This window comes from Mya arenaria, chromosome 11, assembly GCF_026914265.1.
Source record: "Mya arenaria isolate MELC-2E11 chromosome 11, ASM2691426v1".
Taxonomy (NCBI): domain Eukaryota; kingdom Metazoa; phylum Mollusca; class Bivalvia; order Myida; family Myidae; genus Mya; species Mya arenaria.
The window spans coordinates 2,173,162-2,194,111 of NC_069132.1; the positions used below are offsets into that span (position 1 = coordinate 2,173,162).

General features: G+C 34.9%; 2 protein-coding genes across 3 annotated transcripts; one reads left to right on the plus strand and one right to left on the minus strand.

Annotated features, from left to right (window-relative positions):
- Window positions 1-4,884: 4,884 nt before the first annotated feature.
- Window positions 4,885-14,311, plus strand: LOC128209874 (protein Churchill-like). Of its 2 annotated transcripts, none has more exons than XM_052914129.1 (4): window positions 4,885-4,950; window positions 6,747-6,885; window positions 13,038-13,108; window positions 13,931-14,311. In XM_052914129.1, exons 1-4 carry the CDS (start codon window positions 4,912-4,914, stop codon window positions 14,033-14,035), a joined length of 354 nt encoding a protein of 117 aa, XP_052770089.1. In that variant the 5' UTR covers window positions 4,885-4,911; the 3' UTR covers window positions 14,036-14,311. The 2 variants fall into 2 exon arrangements, with proteins under 2 accessions (XP_052770089.1, XP_052770090.1); XM_052914130.1 differs by having other exon boundaries at window positions 4,922-4,970.
- Window positions 14,312-15,434: 1,123 nt separating this feature from the next.
- On the minus strand, window positions 15,435-20,680 carry LOC128209872 (MAD2L1-binding protein-like). The gene is made up of 2 exons (XM_052914128.1): window positions 20,498-20,680; window positions 15,435-17,484 (listed from the first exon to the last, which is right to left on the minus strand). The coding sequence occupies exons 1-2, from the start codon at window positions 20,666-20,668 to the stop codon at window positions 16,573-16,575; spliced, it is 1,083 nt and encodes a 360-aa protein (XP_052770088.1). The 5' UTR covers window positions 20,669-20,680; the 3' UTR covers window positions 15,435-16,572.
- Between the last annotated feature and the right edge of the window lie 270 nt (window positions 20,681-20,950).

Here is a 20,950-nt window from a genome sequence, read left to right on the forward strand (position 1 = left end):
AATATTATATATCTTTGTCTTTTTTTTAATTGCACAGAGCATGTAAGCTGAAACGAAAATTAAAACAATATCTCCAAAAAACAATGTTGAAATTGCAAACCACTCTCAAACCAGCGACTTGTTAGGTGATTTGGAGTCTCTTCACAGGACGTTTTAGACGACTGCTCTGAAATATCAAAGAAAAGATTCTGACCAGGTATCACTTAATGTTGAACAAGAGGGCCAAGATGGCCCTATATCGCTCACCGGATTGGACAGTTATTGACCAGACAACATACTAGACGCCACACGCCCAAACACTCGCCTGTATAAAAACAATAACTCTAACAATATTTGGATTTATATTCCTTGTCACAAAAGAGCAAAATGTTAATGTGAAGAAGTTCATGATATTTGAAGTTGATATCTTCAATGACTGATAAGTAATAAAAGAAATAAAAATAGAAAAGAAAAAAAGCTTGCCCGTATAAAAACAATAACTCTTACAATATTTAAGTTGTTAATGTGAAGAAGTTCATGAATTTTGAAGTTGATATCTTCGATGATTGTAAAACAATAAAATAATTTACAAAAAAAAAAATCATATAGACATATTGCCTATTAAAAAGAACATTACTGTGATATTATTTTGAAATAGGGTCAATGGTTTCTGAAGAGAAGATTTTTAAAATTGTCCCAGTGGTTCAGGAGGAGATGTTGTTTGAAGAAAAATTTTGATGACGGACGGAAGACGAACAATAATCAAATCACAATAGCTCACGCTGAGTACTTTTTGCTCAGGTGAGCTTAAAAATCATGCAGTCTGGAGTGTTATATTTCAGGGACAATCTATGTACAGTACAATATTCATCCACACATATGCCAAGTTACAAAATACTGAGTTTCATGATCATCATTGGATGACTCAATCTCTTTTGTTGATATCTAAAAGTAAAATTTGGGACAAATTATTACAATAATTTAAGCAAACAAAAATGCGCTACATTTGTAAGTAAAAGAAGGTACTTTTCTTGTCCCACACTCTGCAACTTCTGTAACCTTTCTCCGTCTCCTCTGTCTTTGTTCCCTAGTCATAGGTTTAGTTCTTCTACATCGCTGTCTGATCACTGGCGCTAACTCCTTATACGCTCCATTTAAGTTCTGAAAAGATCTTGATAAATTGGTTGTTTCAAATATTTTTTATGTAATACAAAGACATTTTTGGTGGCCAAAAAAAACAAAAATTTGGTAAGTAGATGCCAGCACATGTCTGCTTAGGGCCTCTGCAATTATTAAAGTTTATCAATGGGCATTGCTACACTGCTTGTGCATCATGGGAAACCTGTTCCAAATTTAATGTGTATATCTTAAATGGTTTCTTAGATGTTTGTAAATTTATTTGCACGACTGACAAAAGACAATACAAATGCTGCACAAATTTATTCTTCCAATTAAAATATGTTCAAGTGAGAGTAAAACAAATATAATATGACACAGTGTCCTCATTTATTGCTTATGTTTACAATATATCTTTTGAGATATAGTCTCAAACCTTTCCTGAAAATAAAATGACTGTGATTCTCTTTAATAAGCTTCAAAGCATCTGAATAAAAAAATCTCAATTCTAGAATCATTACCTGCATTTCTGTCACAGACAAGCTTGCATATGCTGCATAGGTTTTTGTTTCAGGTACATAACTATCCAGTTTACGATCTTTGACAACCATATGACCATTATCTTTTTTGCAAATTTTTAAATTCTCCGACGCTGAGTACTCCTCTGAATCTGTTTCAACAGGACATGAAATAAAGGCATTTTTAAAGTATACTAATACCTTCAGGTGAACATTTCAAACATATGGTAAAATTCTATAGTAAAGAATTAGTTCATTGTATTTTTTTACCTAGCATCAAAGTAGTCAGTTAAATGCAGTATCTGACTCCGGATAACAGATACATTTACTATGTTCATATGGCCAGAAATGCTAAACAAAACTGTTTCTAAGCATACTATTAAAACAAAACTAACCAACTATCTTAGTACTATTGACATGATTGTGCTCTCTACAAATGCTATGGCATTTTTATGCAACTTTAAAGTGTTTAAAGCGTTCAACATAATTATCATACCTATAAGTTGCAAAATATCTAGGAATTCATTTTTGGATTCCCTTCTAACATTCTCTAGAGCATTTAAGAGCAAGGGTGTGGTTATAGGCAGGTTGTTGATTCCTCCTCTGAAATGATAACAGTTTCACCAAAGTACATGCCCTGTGAAGGGAACCTTAACCCTCATGTTTTGTTTAGTCAAAATAGGCATAGCTTGACAATTATTAAAACCAGAGTTATGGAATGTCTATATATATTTTTAGTTCTGTTGGTCAAAAGCTATACACAGCCTATATTACCCTGTTTTATATAGTACCTGACCAAAATTAAATATTGACTTGACTTGCAATTGTTTTCATAGATCTTTGTAAAACAATTTAAAGAAACACTGATTATAAGGTATATTGATTGTATTGTTTATGCACCATGAAACAAAAAGGCAAAATACATTCTTGGTGTTGAAGCTCTTCGACTTCCATGTTGAGCAGGTGTAGCAGCTATATCCTTTCCTGGAACTTCAGGATAGAAATTCTGCATGCAAACCGGTGTTGTGATATCAAAATTCAAATCTGCAATCCAGTTTACAGCTGGGATTGTAAGAGTCTAAATGGTGACTTAGTCTGAGCATGTCCTGCATTGTTTAATCCGGGTGTTAAAACTAAAATTTTAGATGGTGATGGACATGTTCCTTTGAGACAGTCAGTAGTATCTCCTATTAGACCTGCGCCATAATCAAGTTTTGTCCCTTGACTGTTGTCACTACATTGATCCTAAAAATATGAATTGTAATGAAGATATTGGAATCACTATAATTAATTCTATATAAAAAACATTTCAGAAAGCCCAGACTTTCAGGACACATATAAGCTCTATCAAATGAAAGCAGTATCATAGCTAGAACCAAATTTAAACCAATGCAGCCTATGGGGTCTGGGGAATGCTTTTATATAAACACTAGGTCTATTTTACATATATATGTTATAAAAGCTTATAAATTAGGAAGTTCCTTTTCCATATTTATAATTTATATAGACAGTGACCGAACTGAAATTGAATATAGCTCAACTCTAGCCACGAAGAGCAACATCCATAAGCCCACGATTCTCACAGAACAGAGACATTCTAACAGAATGCCAGAACCAGAGTTGCAGCCATGAAAACTCCTGATCGATATGTGAGAACATTCTATATCAACCATGTTTGTTAGCAATGAAGCCTGCTCAATTGTTATGTTATAATCATGTTATAATCAAAAACGAAAAGAAAATACCGATAATTTATATTGCAATCTCCAACTCTACAAGGATAGACTACCATGGATCATTTTATGAATTTATAAGTATAGTTATGTATTGACTTTTCAGACGTCAAGATTTAATATACTGTATAAGAATGCTTTTATGTTTTTTTGTGTTTTTTTTTGTATATGTACATCTACAGGCTTGGAAGGCGATGTAAAATGACAGCTGAAAGCAAGCTCTCATGGCCTTTTAGTATTTCATATAATAGTACTGCCATTGAAAACCATCCACATAAAACAATTTCAGATCAATAAAAGATCATGAAAACAATTAGCCGTAACAATGGAAACTTTTTTATCATTGAGCCATGTGCCAAAACCAACAAGAGCAGTCACAGACTGCCATATCCACTTATACTTATTTATCCATGAACTTTGCCTAACGACAAAAGATAACATTCAAAATTAACAAAGGTCAATAACTTAAAATATACTGCACCCAGATATATGGTTTCTCTTCACTGAACTTCTCGTAAATGAGATATATCTGTAAATGAAGTTTGAAGTCAATACCTCAAAGACTTTTCAAGTTTAAAGTTTCAAAAGAAATAGTGGTATCCATAGTAATGGTGTGTATGCTCTGCACTTCACCTCAGTGATATACATGCATGTATATGTATATGAAATTTGTAGTTAATACTTCAAGATGTTTTGAGTTATGGTCCTGACAAGAAATAAGTATGAAAACTATTTAAGGACAACAAGTAAAAGAATACTGCATCCAGAGTTTTAGTTCCTCTGCACTGGACATCTCCTCAATGAGATCTATTTGGGGGTTATGTTTCTTATGTACTACACCTCTTCTCAGTGAGATCTATCTGTACTGTATATGAAGTTTAAGGTCAATACCTCAAAGATTTTTTAAGTTAAGCTTCAGACAAAAAAAGAAGTATGTTAATTTAAAAAAGTGCAATGTATACCATAATTATTTTATCTGTATATGAAGTTTGGTGTCAACACCTCAAAGGGTTTTTAAGTTGTACTCCCGACTTGCATCCGAAAGTTTTAACATTTTAGTACAAAAAGGTGCTTTTTGGGCGTGTTTTTTCTCCTATATCAAAATAAAATAGGGGGGGGGGGGGGTGCGTGCGCCGGGTATGCCCACCACACACTCCCCAGGATACTCTAGTGCTAGTCATTCCTAAATGCCGTCCCGGCTACTCTAGTGCTAGTCATTCATAAATGGACCGTGCATTCTAGAAAACAATGATCTTTGTCATTGTGATAATTGTATAAATAAATGTTTGAAGTTTACCCCAATGATGTCTTCCAAAGTATCTAAACTTATAAGTGGTAGAACACTACTGCTAAAATGCTGACATGCCATTTCTATCATATTTTTCATGTAGTCAAGTTTTTCGTCTGATACGGTAAATGGAGTGTCGTTTAATAAGGGAGAAAACTTCCACGTTTTGAAAAAGCCAATAAAAATGGATGTAACAAAATGTGTGCCCAATCAAAATCTTTGTTTCATTTTAGTTGGATTGTTAGCTACTTTCACTTTGAAAGCAAAACACGGAGGTATGTGCCGCTCTTGTGTGAAAGAAGAATATCCTGATAGGGTAAACCATAAATTTTAAATGTATTTGTAACTTTATATTAAAGATAACCTTATTTCAGAATAATTTTCATGTTTAGTATCAGATTCAGAAAGTTTCCGTCATAACATTGATAATTTAATTGTCCACGGATTTTCTTTTGGCTGGTTTGCAATTTTATATTATATTATAAATATTATACACTAGTTTACTTTAATCAACCAGAGATTTAACCAGTTGTATACAATTAGTTGAAATTAAAAATTATTTTAGCTTTCTATGATTCCAAAATATGTATATACAAATGGGGTCAAATTCTAGTTTAACAGTAGTATTGTTACAAGTTCTTGAACGTTTTATAAAACGTCCTAATTTTGTATTTTCTGTTATATGATATCTACTATTACATTTAGACACCATTAATCTGAACACAGTTAAGCTGAAATTATTGCTATTTCGAGTTTATTTTTTGGGCCCAATTTTATTCTTTCTTAAAATTTTCATAAATAATCCAGAATCGCTAATTTGAAATGATCGCTATTTCGAAGACAAATATTACGATTTGCTACTTCCCACCTATTAATCAATCATTATTTCGAACTCCGTCATCTCATAGTTTTCACACCATAGCAAGCTGCATCTGTTTGAGGTAATAATGAAACACATTAAGCGCTTGTTTAAAAAAATGACATCGAGGAAGCATATGTAACAAACATCAATGGCAGATAGTGAGCAATTTATTATGAATGGTGTGGTTTGTAAATAATGGCTGGTTTACACAGTCTGAATATCTGCCTCGCCCGTAGTTAATTATAAATTTACACACCCACATCTGTGTCTATCTCAACCACTAGCGAACAATCCGGAGAAGGGCCCAGTTCCCAACAAATAAGGATACAAGCGACACAAATCCAAACTTACCAAGACAACAAAGTATAGCAAAACATCACATCATTCTTTAAAATAATATATACAAAACAATACTGAGTTAACAAAGTAAATTTTCAGTGCTACATGTAATTAAACATGTTTTATATAAACTGTGTATGTAACAAAAATATTTTGCTTCACCAATATTTCGAGAACGCTATCATTTTCTAATCACTTTCTAATAATTATTTATCCGAAAAAGCATTAATCCAAAGCTTTTATCTGGGTCCTGACAACTTCGGATCAAGTATTTAAATGTAATAGTAAATTTCAAGCTTGCCATTCAATAATATTGTTTAGCAAAATATATGGCTCCTTTAAAATCATGTTCTTTCTTGATTATAAAAAAAAGATATTAAATCACAGAAACTTAAATGCCAACCACTGACATCTAGGAGTTGGATTACTGGTCCCAGCTGTTATATAAACCAGTCTATGGTCAAACTCAAGGACTTTTTAGGATAAGAGACTAACACATTTTTTTCTTTTCAAATTATTAGTGTCAATGTCACTTTCGCATATCATACATAATAGCAACATGCAGCAAGTTCGGTTTTACCTAGCACATTGACTCTTTACATGTAGGTACATTCTGCATGTCAAATATTGCTTTGGTCATGATAAATGTTGTCTCCAACATTCTTATTATAACTTCTTCAGTTTCTAAGCTCCACACTGAGTCAAAAACATGTGTATGGTACTGCAGTCATTTAGTCCATATTGTATGTGGATGGATTTTTTTACGATTTTTAGAAGAATCCTGTATGAACGTCTATTATTTTAGACTATGCAGTCCTCGCAGAAAATTGTCATATGTCAGAGATGAGGTAAAATGTGGTACACGTGTATCATCATTATATATATTCATAAGCTCCTTTGAATACTTACAGGAGTCAGTATGCCTAGAAAGTGGATCATATATGATGAATTATGCAGGCTGTAGCCAGTGTGGGGAAAGCTCTGCTATTGTTATGGTGAACAAGCAAACGACAGAAGATGAGGATGGTCAGGAAGTAATCACATATCAACGTAATTATCAAGTTTATCTATTGACAGTTTTATAAATAAAGATCAAATAGAGCTTAATATTATACCTTACATAATGTGTTTCTTCTTTGTATATATAAAGTCGCTAGGTTTGTATATCACTGTATTTTGATAAAAATCTAATTTGATGACGTCACCTGTCCATATACTATGGACTGCTGACGTCATACAACTGGTATGTTGTTTTCACAACGGCAAAGGTTTGTCCACATTATAAGAGCTTTAAAAATATTGAATGGTAATTTAAAATGTTCGGTATAATATAAGAAATATTTACATACCACTTTGGGCCATATGGCATTATAAGGACCGGCCAGTCAGCCCCCGAAGGTGAATGGACCTCGGCTAACGCCACGGTCCATATACGCTTTCGGTGGCTGCCTCAGGCGCGTAGCCAGGCATACTCCCATACTCCCGGGAGTACTTCGATTTTGAAAAATGAAAATTCTAAATGGCCTAAACCCGGTGTAAAACTTGAACCCTAAGGGGGTACAGGCGAATTTGAAACCAATCCAGCTCGGCATTATAAAAGTTCAATGTTAAATGTCATACATATCGGTAGTAACTGTACATAGTATCCTTTACTACGATGTTCCAAGCACACTTTAAACATGAAATCTTAAACACGGTAAACAACTTAGCTTTACTTTTACGTATTATAACTATGATCAATCATAGTTACCTCCCATCTTTATTACGTAAAGTCAAGTTTTAAACAGCGCGAATTTTAAACAAACAAAAATGGCGTCTCCGACAACCTTTTGCCCACAAAAAAAAGCAGATCATTTCTTAGCAATAATGAAGGGTGAAAAAAGACATACTATGTAGCATGTCATCCCAATACAATGTGGTCGTTGAAAAGAACAGAAAGATCCTTGTTAGTATAACAGAAGCGATAGTGTTCTGTGGGAAACAGAACATTGCCTTGAGGGGGCATGAAGGCGATAAGGGAAATTTTCAGGCCCTATCGAGCTTTCAGGCCAAGCAGGATCCCATATTAAAAGATCATCTAGAACACGGAGATCAAAGATCTATGTACCTTAGCCCCGATATACAAAATGAGCTTATTTCCATTTGTGGAAAACAAATCGCAGACAGTATCGTGTCAAATTGCAACAGCGCACCCTGCTTCGGGTTTATGGCTGATGAGGCAACTGATGCCAGCACTATGGAACAGATGGCCATGTGCCTTAGATACTTTGACGGAGCTGATTTACGCGAAGATTTTTTGGGGTTCGCTGAGTGCAAATCAACTACAAGCCAATGCCTTCTTAGCAGATCTTGAACTGGCGGGTGTTGACGTAAACAAAATGCGTGGCCAGGGATATGATGGCGCTGCCAATATGTCCGGTATCCGAAGAGGCGTACAGGCAAGGATCCAACAGCGTATTCCTGGGGCTGTGTACATCCACTGCAAAGCCCACTGCCTCAACCTGGCTATTATCCACTCATCAAAAGAAAGGTATGCAAGGAACATGATGGCTACCGTACAACAAATAGCGTTTGCTTTTAACTACTCCGCTAAACGCCTCCTACGCTTCCAGGAAAACCTTGACAATGATGAAGTTGCCCGTGTCGAGATGGATAAGCGCACTAAACTGCAATCTCTGTGCGAAACCCGCTGGGTAGCTAGGGCGGATGCTTTGCACACTTTCCTATGCTCATTTGGGTAATCTTGAGTAAACATACTTAAATTATACAATGCCTAAATGCTCTAAATCAATATTCTTCAAAGTGTTTATTGTATTTTTTCCTAATTATGTGATATTTCTTAGTCTGTTATCTTATCACTTTTTTATTTAAAGTAATGTACGTCTGAATAGAAGGCTTTCGATGTTTATATTGTTCGCTCACAAACCATTCTTGATTTAATTGTGTCATGAATTTCCAGAGTTGTTGCAAGTTCCTTGGACGAACTCGCTAGCGACTATGGTGACAGCAAAGCCGCGGGATACAGTCGCTCTATCAGAACTTCGAGTTCATCACTACCCTAGTGGCTGTCGAACATGCGTTGTCAGGTCTCGTACACCTGTCAAAACTCTTCCAGAAGAAGACGTGTGATTTACTGGAGGCAACAGAAGAAGCACGTGTTGTTGTCGCTATGTAAGAGGTTTGTTATTTAATTCATTTTCCTAACGGCTAGTTGTGGGATGAATTCATTTCGTTATGACAGAAAAGTTATAGAATAGTGTTAATCACGCCTCGGTTAACCGACAAAATCATATGTAAGTCAATATTTACCAGTGTACTTGATCTTACTTTGGGTCGGACTCTAGTTATACTTTTCATCGGCGTAAATGTCCATGTATATTTTTTTCCTAGACCCGTCACTCATTAACAGTGCACTAATTTCATAGCGTGTATATATGTTTACAGAAACAATTCATACTTGTGTGTGTACATATGAATTGAACATATTTGCAGTCATATGTTATTAAATGTTTTTCCCATCTTTTGACTTACAAAAAGAAAGATGGACGTTGCCGTGCACTTTACTAATGCGTTGTTTAATGTTGCGTCACTGTCAAATATCATTTCAGTCTGAACGCAACGATCCAACAGTATGGGACAACCTGAACGAAAAAGCTATGTCACTAGCAAGAGACATTGGGGTGGAGCTGTCCATTCCTCGATGCCCGGGGCGACAGGCAAACAGGCCTAACGCACCAGCGGCAGCACCCATAGAATACTGGAAGGTCCACATGTTCCTTTTTTCATTGACCACCTAGTTGTTGAGTTAACAACCCGCGTGCTTAAACCGCATGGGAGATTTACTGCACAATATCTTCTGCCGACGAAATCATCCTTTTTTGATGAAATAAAATATGTCATATCAATGAAAATACTTGGAATTGCGTAATGTTATACATGTATAGTTAAATAACACATCAATTATATTATTGTTCCGTAAAAAACAAAGTGTGTGTACCAAAACGTTAAGTTCTGTGCATATCTATATTTTTCTATAAAGCAATTGCTTATTTTATTGTTTAATTATAAAAAAGTGGGTCATGTTTGTTTTGTTATAGGCTACCGAACTGACACCTGCCAGGGCCGCAGAGATTTTTGCAGAGTGTGGTCCAGACCACAACATCCCCAGCTGAGTATCCAGACCTGGAAACATCTTTGCAAGTGGCCACTGAGGCATCATATCCAAACATAAAACTTTGCATGATGGTGTTGATGTGCATGCCCGTTTCCACAGCTACGGCAGAGCGGTCCTTCTCCACGATGAGGAGAGTCAAGACGTACCTCCGCAACACGATGACCACCAAGAGGCTTTCAGGGCTTGGGCTTCTTAACATTTATCAAGAGCGAGATATCAACGCTGAGCACGTAGTGGATGTTTTTGCACGTAGAAAAGACCGTTGGCTGGCGTTAGTGTTCAAAGTTTAAACGTGTGTTGTTGTGTAAAACTGTTTCAGAATGGGAAAAAAATCCATAAGTTAAACTATGTATACATTTGTGTATTATTTGCTTGTGATGTTTTCCATGTTTAAATCAAACTATATGTGATATTTGTCCTTAATGCAACTTGTTCATCTGTATATCCTATATATTCAGAGGGAGGCATCTCCACCAAGTATAAATATGTTTTGAATATTTATTGCTCGATCTTGCAGTTTTCCTTTTTTGCTTCAGTTATTATTAACTTAAAACTTGCATTTCAAGTTACCAGATATGCGTCAAATGCCACCAAATCGCATGAGTAAACAAAAAAAAATCAGGGGGAGGACCCCCGAACCCCCCGGTAAAAATAGGAGTACTTCAAATCAGGTTCCAGCTACGCCCCTGGGCTGCCTGGCCTGTCCTTATAATGATATATGACCCTCAGTGATATGTAATATTTTTTTAATTAAAGTCTGTAAAGATCATCAAGTTGGCTTTATCATGAAGGTCCTTGATGTGGTTACTGGTAGTTATTTCTGTTTAAACTTGTTATACTTCAAATATTTAACTAATAAACAGTGTATTATGTGAAATAAGACAACAACTTTAGATTAGAATTGCAATGTCCAATTAAACAAAATTTTGCACAACAAAGTTTTGGATACTAGAATGTGTACTAGAACAAGGAATCAGGGGCGTCGTCTGTCCATCCTTCTGTCAGATTTTAAAATGATTTGGCAGAGGTGACCACGATAGCATGGGGACATTTTGTCCACAAGACCTTTGCCCCTACCTTCAAGGTCATGGTCATAGCAACCTGCTGAACTCTGTATTTTAATCATTACTGATAATAGGTTGTGTCCAATCCATATCTTTCTCATTCATGTTTTCAGATTTTTAAATTATTTAGGTCAAGGTCACATCAACCTTCTGAACGAAGTATGTTTTACTATATAAGCCTTACTGATAATAGTTTGTGTCCGGTCCAAACCTTTGTTATATTATGTCAGATTTTGAATTATTTGACAGAAGTGACCATCATAGTATGACTATGAGGACGTGTAAGGCACAAGACACATGTCCCTACTTTTATGGTCAAAGTCACAACATCCTTCTAAACTTAGTATGTTTTGCTATATAATCTTCCTCATGTTTCAACATTATTGACATTTTTGTGGCACGTTTACCTTCCGTGAAACTCAATCCACATGATTTCTTTAATTGTTCTATCCAGCCAGTTCCAACAGTTATGCCTGCAGGGGTATTAATCAGTTTCTGTGATATCTCTAGTTTAAATTTTGTCACATTTGAATGTTATTAATTCAACCATGCAATTCTAGAGGTGGTCAGTTTTGTTGAGTTAAAGTTTAAGTTTATTGAATACAGATGCATGTGTAATGTTCATGGAATCATGTAGTCCTGAGCCCGGAAATTAATCATTTCTGTTTTAGTGAATTTAGAGTATTTGATTTTCGCTTTATCGCTATGACTTCTTTATGATGATTTCGTGTATTTAATACTAATGTTATAGTTTTAGTATTAAAATCTAAATTTAGCTAGTAAATGATTAATTAATACCAATATGTTGTATTCTTAATAGTTTTTTACTTTTTCGTAAGTTTGATAAACTTGACACCCCTACTCTGTAACATAAGTTATATATAATGGTTTCACCCATAGGATTTGTTAAAATGGGCCATTCCATTTTGGTCACGTGATGTTAGGGTATATAAGAAGCGAAAGGCATAGAAATAGCCGATGTATTATAAGACCAAAGTAATAAAATCAAATCCAATAGTCAGAGCTGTGGGACCACTCTAGGTGTCATTCATTGAAGGGCCCGCAGCATTTTGGGATCAAAATTACTCGAATACTCAACCAAACGGGTGGGAATAAAACTCCTCCTTTGGCCTCAAAAATATGTTTCAGTCACACTAGGGGATGTGACGGGCTCAAACCATAATGCAGCCATAGTGTGCAGGCAAACCTTTATAACCCCAACAATAACAACATTCAGTAGGGTAGAGCTGTGGGACCACTCTAGATGTCATTCATGGCCAGTTTCGCGGCACTTAGGATACACTTTGTACTGTTTAGGGCGGGTTCTGAACTATTGGAGGCTAGGAGAATTAAAGTGAAGCATTGCACTACAGCTTCTAGTTTCCACGTTCGGATATCCGTGGGGTTTCTTATTGGCCTCTTAGTAAGCCTGGATCATTGCAATACAGACGGAACAGGGTCAATGGTTTGATTCCCCATAAAAGCTATACACTTAGGACTGCAGGTTTTGCTGATATATTGTGATTGGTTTATAAGCGTTTTGTACGCTGGTCCAGTTTGAAGTTATTTCATAGTTGTTGTAGTGTTTCTGTTTGTGCGTTCTTGGTTTTGGAATAATTGAACATTGATTCTTGAGCCATAATAATTATTTTCAATCATTTGGTTTTGTAAGCAATCATTGTTTATCACTTGTATATATTACTAATTTCATACTTAATTTTTGGGACAATGCAGTCCGGGAATAGGTTTATAGTTTAATTTAAGGTAGCGTGTCCGAGCTAGCTGGGGAAGAAACGTTACACATGTACACATTTTATTTTGTATTTCCTATTTTTTGGAGATTTCACCTCACTCTTTGTAGTGGTTTCAAATTTTAGACTGTAACTGATTGTTGACAAAGTTGACATTTTCCTTTTACATGTATTTTGCTTTATACAAACTAATTTTTTTTTTAACTATTCCAGATATCTGCCAGTCCTGTTCTCATGTGATAGCCAACCACGAGCATGTGTTTCATGTGGAAGATGACTACCAGGTACAAAATAATATATTTTGTACGAAAAAACAACAACAAAGGCATTGCAGTCAATTCCAACCTTGTCAGGTTTATTTTCCTGAATAACAAATGTGTACTTACTCAGTGTTTTTTGCCCTTTTGGAGGTCAAAATTTTGCCCTATTGACAAGGGTAAAAATAATCTTTTTCAGGAGGACAATTTGTCCTCCTGAAAAAGATTATTTTTACCCTTCCCAGGTAAAAAAATCCTTGAAAAAGGCAAAGCATTGACCTCATAACATTTAGCAATCGTAGCAATATAATACCATTCATGAATAATGCCATAGGTTTGTTGAATACAAGGTTTGAAAACAATTTAAACATTATATGAATCATATTAGTATTTTCTCGATTTTTGCCAAATGGCTGTTTTTTCCCCTATCAAAGGGCCCCGCTACCATTCCCTTAAGAGTGGAGAAAAATCACTGTGTAATACTACACAGGCATGCCATAATTAATGTATTTTTATTTTTACGTAAATGTTTTGATAGTTATGGCTAACATAAAAACAATTATATGGCAACGAAGATGACAGGAGGGCAATATTTGGAATACCTTTGAAAAAACAGACAGGCTTAAAACATTTGTCATGTCTTTAAGGAGGTAGTTGAATTCAAAATGTGTGAAGAAATATTTCCTAAAGATTCTTGTTTAAATAGTGATTTAATCTATGTACTTTCTGCATTAAAATAGGGATGCGTTTTATAAAAGATACAAAAATAATCCTCCTTGATAAGATTATTCAATCACAAATTAAAAAGTCATGCCTTTACTATAGCTTATAATAAAGTGTTTGTTTCAGGTCTATGGGATGTACTGCCTATTATGTGGACAGGCCGATGACCAAAGAAGTATACTGCCATGTGACCCCAATGGGCCGAGAAAAGATTCATCAGACTTTGACTGATCTTAACAGACAGTGTTAACATGGCAGCCTCCCTGAATTGTCAAATTCATAATATCTGTGGACCAAAATAAGATTTTAGTGTGAAAAATGTGGTTTATTGATAGTTTTTGGCCAAATGCTCAAAATAACACAGAACAGATCTTGGAATTTAATGATAGCCACAGGGTTCTGTAATCCACTTCAGGAATATCATGGCATGTGAACATGTTGACTTCTAACAAGACATTGATATTTACCGTAATATTTTACTAGAAAATAATAATGAAAATAAAATAATGCATTGTTATTTTTAACTATTCGAAGAATAAGGAGGGCTATATATATACACACACACACACACACACACACACACACACACACACCCGGCGTCTGCATCCGGTTCAAGTTTTGGGGCATGTTGGGATTTTCACTAACAACTCCAGTACCCTTCATTCAATTCACTTAATCCTTCACTCAGTTGAAACTTCGGTTCAAGTTTTAGGGCAGGTTGGGATATTTATAATTAACTTCTATACCCTTTGTTCAATTGACTTAATACTTCACACAGTTGTTCAGGACCATCACACAATGAGGTTACATAACAAAACTCCATGTTATCCTTAATACAAGTTATATCCCCTAATTGATTTAGGAACTTAGGTTTAAGTTTTAGAGCAGGTTAAAGTTTTAGAGCAGGTTCAAGTTTTAGGGCAAGTTAATCAATTAATAAAAAAACTTCTATACCCTTCACTCAATTGACTTAATACTTTGCACAATTATTGACAACCATCTTACAACAAGGTAACAGGACTCCATTTTAACCCTAAATACAAATTATAGCCCTTGATTGATTTTTTTTTCATTTTCTTTTTATTTCATTTGACAGGCACATTTCTATATTTTTAACCAGGTTTTCACAAAGGGAAAACTAGTTATAAAAATGACTTGCGTCATTATTCGTGCCACTTGGTGGGAGGGCAGCATCAAAGTCCCTTGTGTATCGAATAATTTTAGCTAGGTTTGACATATAGTGACCAAACTTGGTATATAGAAAGAGTTTATGGGGACCTTTCATAGGATTGCCTTTGAGGCCTCTAGGATCAAGGTCAAGGTCAAAGTTAGTTTTAATAGAAAAATGTTTGGTATTGAATAACTTAAGTTAGGGTCGACATATTGCGACCAATCTTGGTATATATGAAGAGTTCATAGAGACCTTTCATGAGATTGTGTTTTTGTCCTGAGAGTTATGGTCAAGGTCACTGTTGCTAAAAATAGAAAAATGGTTAGCACTGAATAACTTAAGTAAGGGTTGAACATAGTGTGACCAAACTTGGTATATACAACGAGTTTATGGAGACCTTTGATTGCTTTGCCTTTTGGCCCCCTAGATTTAAGGTCACTGTTACTAAAAATATATTACTGTTTGATACTGAATAACTTTAATTATGGTTGACATACTGTGACCAAACTTGATATGTAGGAAGAGTTTATGGAAGACTTCCATGGGATTGTGTTTGGGCCCCTAAGATCAAGGTCATTATTACAAAAAAAGAAGAAAGCAGTTGAACCTGGATCTCTTCTGCCAATCATTAAAAAACACATTCCTTTGTCAACTTCTTTAATAATTTGTTGTATCAACTTTCTACTCCTTAAAACCTCATGTCACTTGTCCTGTGTTAGAAGAATAGGAGCCAATGCAAGGAGTTAAATGGTCCCAATAAGATTTCAGAGTTACCTTGAAGAAAGTCTTAGACTGGGGTTCTCTATTTATTTTGGGAAAAGAACCCTTTTCTAACTTTGGAAAAATTACGGCCTTCTGCATCAATTTTAAAAAAACACACTAAAATTTGTTATAATTAAGAAAAACAATGTTTTTGCAAGTAAAATACCTGTCAACATCCACATTTCACCATGGTAAAAAAAAAAAATTCTTGTTGTCCCAAGCTGTAAGGCATACTAGTATTGGCTTGCATACACATTTTGAATGTGGCATCTACCAAAAGTTGTAACCATCAGAGTTAAAAACCATGCAACATCCTTTCATAACCATAATGTACAAATCATATTCATTGCATACCTTCAGTTCATGGCCCAAAATTAGATAGTTCACCATATGTGAGCGATTGGCATAACTGTTTTGTCTACTCGCATGATATCAAATTATTTTTTTGTACTAGTGTCAAAATAACGAATGCCTGCCAGCAAGGGTGCTCAGATAAGCATGTACATGTGTATGAAAATACTGCTTTTTGGGCTTTCTATTTGCAATTTTTAAAATATCTCTTTAAAATACCACAGAAATTGAGCAGATTTTTCAAATACAAACACTACACAGAAAGAACAAATCGTTATATAAATCTATAAATATATTTGTTTAAATTCATTTTGCATATGAAAATCACTCATTTTTCTTTATTTAATATCATATTATATTATGATAGATAAATTATGTATAAGTAATCTTATAATATTATACAATTTATGAATAAATACAATGTGTAGAAACACCTCAGTAATGATAAAATTCATGAGGTACATCTTTGCAATTTAAATCTTCATTATGCCTTCCTCATCATTTTAAAACCTTTAATTGTGATTGGTGACTGATACCAGATGTGTTCAGTATCGCTCAAGGCAATTCCTGATCCTAGGTCTGGGGTTCTCAAAATTGAGGCTGATGTTGATTGCTGCATCACACTTGTCTGGGACAAGATTGAACTGGCTGAACTGGACTTCTTCATCCGCTTGTGAATATTTGACGGTGAAGCACAATATTCAAAGTTTTCACTTTCCTTAGTTGTGTCCTTTGGTGTATTGTTACAAGAGCTGAAGTCAGACTCTGTGTTGAAGACGGAATCAGACTCTATGCTCCCATCAACACAAACATAGTCTGCTGTGATGGATTCCTCACTTGACTCAGACCTGCTGTCTGTGGGGAATAAGTTTGTACCTGTCCAGGAAATATCATTTGTTGAAATGTTAAATGGTTCAAAACCAGACAGCTCAATGATGGAAAAGTCTTTAGACAGATCGTGACTCCCTTGTCCAACATCGTTGGTCAATTGAAACTCAAATTTGCTCCCTCTCACTGGTATTTTGTAAGCTGGCTTTGGAAGAAACCAAGAAAGGTTTGAATGCCGGGGTCCGTACAGAAGAACAGAAATACTTGACACTGAAATCTGTTTCACTCTACCAAGCGGATCTTGCATTATAAGTTGTCTAAAGAGTGTTCTTAGACAAACTTTCCCTGGTAAATTTTCTGCCTCAGGGTTTAATGGTGGAAGCTCCACTACATACACTTCCTTTGGGCTTACAGTAGTAGCACCAATTGTGAACATAACTCGCTTGATTTCAGGACATATCTCAAAGGCTTCTATTATGTTTTTCATTGACTCTTCTATCTTTGGCACAAGGTTAGCTGCTTTTTTTGTTTGACTGCTTTGCTTCTTTGGGTTACTACTCTGTAACATCTGAAAAAAAAAAAAATTACATTGCCCAACCCAGTTCTCCACCACGTTCAGAACACCTCAGCCATTTTCCATTGAAAACAACCTCAGATATGCCTTTACATCAGTTGAAATGGTTCATAAAAAATTTCAATAATAGTATCAAGTAACTGTAGTATTGTAACGTGTATTTAGAAGTAAAGTAATTAAGTTTAACTGCTAAATTTAAATGAATTTTTTTTACTATTTTTGATACGGCAATTGTTTTGTACCAAAAGTGGTTAGTTATTAAGATCGGGATTCCGGGTTAAAGCATATTGCATCCATAAAATATCATAAAAACACAAAATATTACCAGATAATGTTATTTCATATTAGTTCTGTACAAAAAAAAATTAATATTCAACGAATAATTATGAGTTTGATTGGTTTTCTTCATTTCATTCTGTCAAAACATAACGATACATACATGAAGGGCACCTGCAAGCATACAGTTCACAGTTTTGCAACAATCGGAACACTTCCGCCATGGCCGAGTTACCATTATATTTACTAGGTCTATCCCGAAGCTTGTCGGAGGTGGCTGAGTTATTACGATTGGGTTAAGGAGTTGACGAGTTGTTCCGCTTAGCATAATTGTTGTTTGTGTCAGTCAAGTTTCGTTTTATTGGAAAGGTAATTTAATGCTTGTTTTGTGCTTAGCTTAGCACTTACATGGTAAAATATGAATATAAACCTTTATTATCCATTTCAAATATAAAATTCTTCACTTAATACAATTTCAATATTTTTCAAACCCACCCAGTTTTTGCACAAACCCATTTAGAGGTTAGGGATTGGAAGAATCCCGTATAACACGTCTATTATTTTAGACTACTTAAAGTGTTATTTAAATCTAAAGATTTCTGACATTGTAAACCGTCCATAAACATCTGAAGTTCTTTTCAATGGAAAATGGCTGAGGTGTTCTGAATGTTCTTTACCAGTGATGCATGTTCACTGTTAGTCCAAATAATTGTACATTGACGGATTTTTTTAGATTTTTGATATGGCAAATCCTTCACGTACAAATTGTTTAGTATCAAAAGTGGGTAGTTGTTCCGATCAGGATTCCGGGTTAAAGCATATAGCGTCTACAAAATATCATAAAAACAAGAAATATTACCAGATAATGTTATTTTACATTAGTTCCGTACAATAAAAATAAATATCCAACTTATAATTATGAGTTTGACGGCTTTTCTTCATTTCATTCTGTCAAAACAGAACGATATATACATGATCGGCACCTGCAAGGCTTCAGGGCAGTTTTAAATCGCTCGGAACATTTCGGCCATGGTCGAGTTGTTACGATTGTGCAACGAGGTCTATCTCGAAGCTTTGTCGGAGGAGGCCGAGTTATTACGATTGTATCGAGTTGTTCCCCTTCGCATAATTGTTTTCTGTGTCAGTCAACTTTCGTTTTATTGGAAAGGTAAACAACTTGTTTTAACCCTTTAGCACATAGACAAATGGCCAGATTACACCTCCCAGTCAATAGCCATCTTACTGATAAGCAGTCCTTATCTGTATAGGTACTTTTCAGGATAGTTGAAAATAAGCAAATGAATACAGCAGTATGACCTTAAAATCAATATTACTCCAAATAATTGTTTCCAAATCTTTTTTATGTGAATACATTTTTTATAGATAATTAAATTATCTAATAAATGGTGTCAATGATGAAATATTAAATTATTCTATTTCATCTGTGAATGCATTTCCAAGATGGAATTGTAACATTTCTTTGAAATGTCATAATTGCATTAAATCAAAGGGTAATAAAATGCTGGGATCGATCTAAATTTTATTACCCCTATCATAAAAAAAGACCCATCTGGATTATAAAGCAGACAATTGATGTTCTTGTGTATAATACACAGAAATGTGGCAGGAATATCCAGTGTCATCCAGCTGAGAGATGCAGTCCAGAGTGTCTGTTTAACTTTATTACCCCCAAATAAAATTCTTTACAAAAAGAAAGCCGATAAATGTTTTCCAAGTAATGAATAAAAAGATTTTAATCATCAAACGCATGCACAAATGTTGTTTACTTGACCTATTTTACGACCGGAACCATGCTGGCCATCGATTAGCTCAGCAGAAAATTTACTCATCATTTTCTCAGCTACTTATTGTCTCTATTGTTTGTAACACGAACTATTATCTACAAATAATTATAATCTTTTTTGATTTTAATGGTAAATTAAACTGACATAATATATTCAATGATTTACGTATCAATGTTTTGGGGGAAATTCCATACTGTACAGTACTGCCATTCCTCGAGGTTTTATTACGTCACAGTGGGATCTCACACCTGTGATTGGCAGTATAAATAATAACCTTCAAGTTTTAGCAGACAACATTTTCGAGGGAAAATCAATACACAAAAGGTTAAGCTTCATTTTTATAAACATCCGGGATATTGTTTACAAATAGAAAGATGCAAAATTGAAGTATTGAAATGACCCTATTGAAATATGCGGGAGATGCGTATACATCCAGTAGTGGATAGGGTCGGCCAGATGCGTTTACATCTGCTAATGAACTATGTCGGCCTATCTCGTATACATGCGCTAAATGGTTAATACATTAAATGCTTGTTTAGTGCAAAATAACATTTCACTTACATGGTAAAATATGAATATAACTCTTTATGATCAATTTCAACCATAAAATACTTCACTTAAAACAATTTCAATTTTTCAACACCCCCGTTTTTTTGCACATTCCCGTTTAGACGTTAGGGATTGGAAGAATCCCGTATAACACGTCTATTATTTTAGACTAGTTCACTGTCCACAATTGTATTTGATTATCAATATCTATATCATTATCGACATGATTTCCGTGGGCTTGGCTTATAATCAGCTTACTTTAGTAGATCAATTCTAGAAAGGGCACTAACAAATAGTTGCCTACTATAGATGATAACAATACATAACAATATATTCATGTCCGAAAATTTTGACCGAAATACATACAAGTTACTAACCGATTGTTTCAGTTCCCGTTTAATTTGATCAAATGGCAATGGAATCTGCTGTCTTTCATACAGTATATACTTGAATAACTCATTGATTATTTCAGCACGAACACGTGACTCTAAACCACCTTCAAACGTAACTGGAATTGAAACATTGGGATGTTTACAAGTCTTCAACATTTTGAACTCCAATTTGGCGAGCTTGATTGTTCTAACAGTGATTTTAATCGATTAAGGCTATATACAACTATAATAAATATTTGAGATTCAAATATTATTTAGATCCACATCTATTTATATATATATATTAATCCCCTGCCACGGAGTGGGGAGGGGATTGTAGGAATGCACTTCGTCCGTCTGTCAGTCTGTCTGTTTATCTGTCCGTAACATTTCGTGTCCGGGCTATAACTTACTTATGCATTGATGGATTACCATATTACTTGATACAAATGTTGTCCT

Coding starts and splice junctions, on each gene's coding strand:
- LOC128209874 (XM_052914129.1), top strand. CDS start 4,912: ATGTGCCGCTCTTGTGTGAAAGAAGAATATCCTGATAGG. Junction 4,951..6,746: donor AAGAAGAATATCCTGATAGG/GTAAACCATAAA, acceptor GAATACTTACAG/GAGTCAGTATGCCTAGAAAG. Junction 13,109..13,930: donor ATGTGGAAGATGACTACCAG/GTACAAAATAAT, acceptor TGTTTGTTTCAG/GTCTATGGGATGTACTGCCT.
- LOC128209872 (XM_052914128.1), bottom strand. CDS start 20,668: ATGTTGAAGACTTGTAAACATCCCAATGTTTCAATTCCAGTTACGTTT. Junction 17,485..20,497: donor AACGGGAACTGAAACAATCG/GTTAGTAACTTG, acceptor TTTTTTTTTCAG/ATGTTACAGAGTAGTAACCC.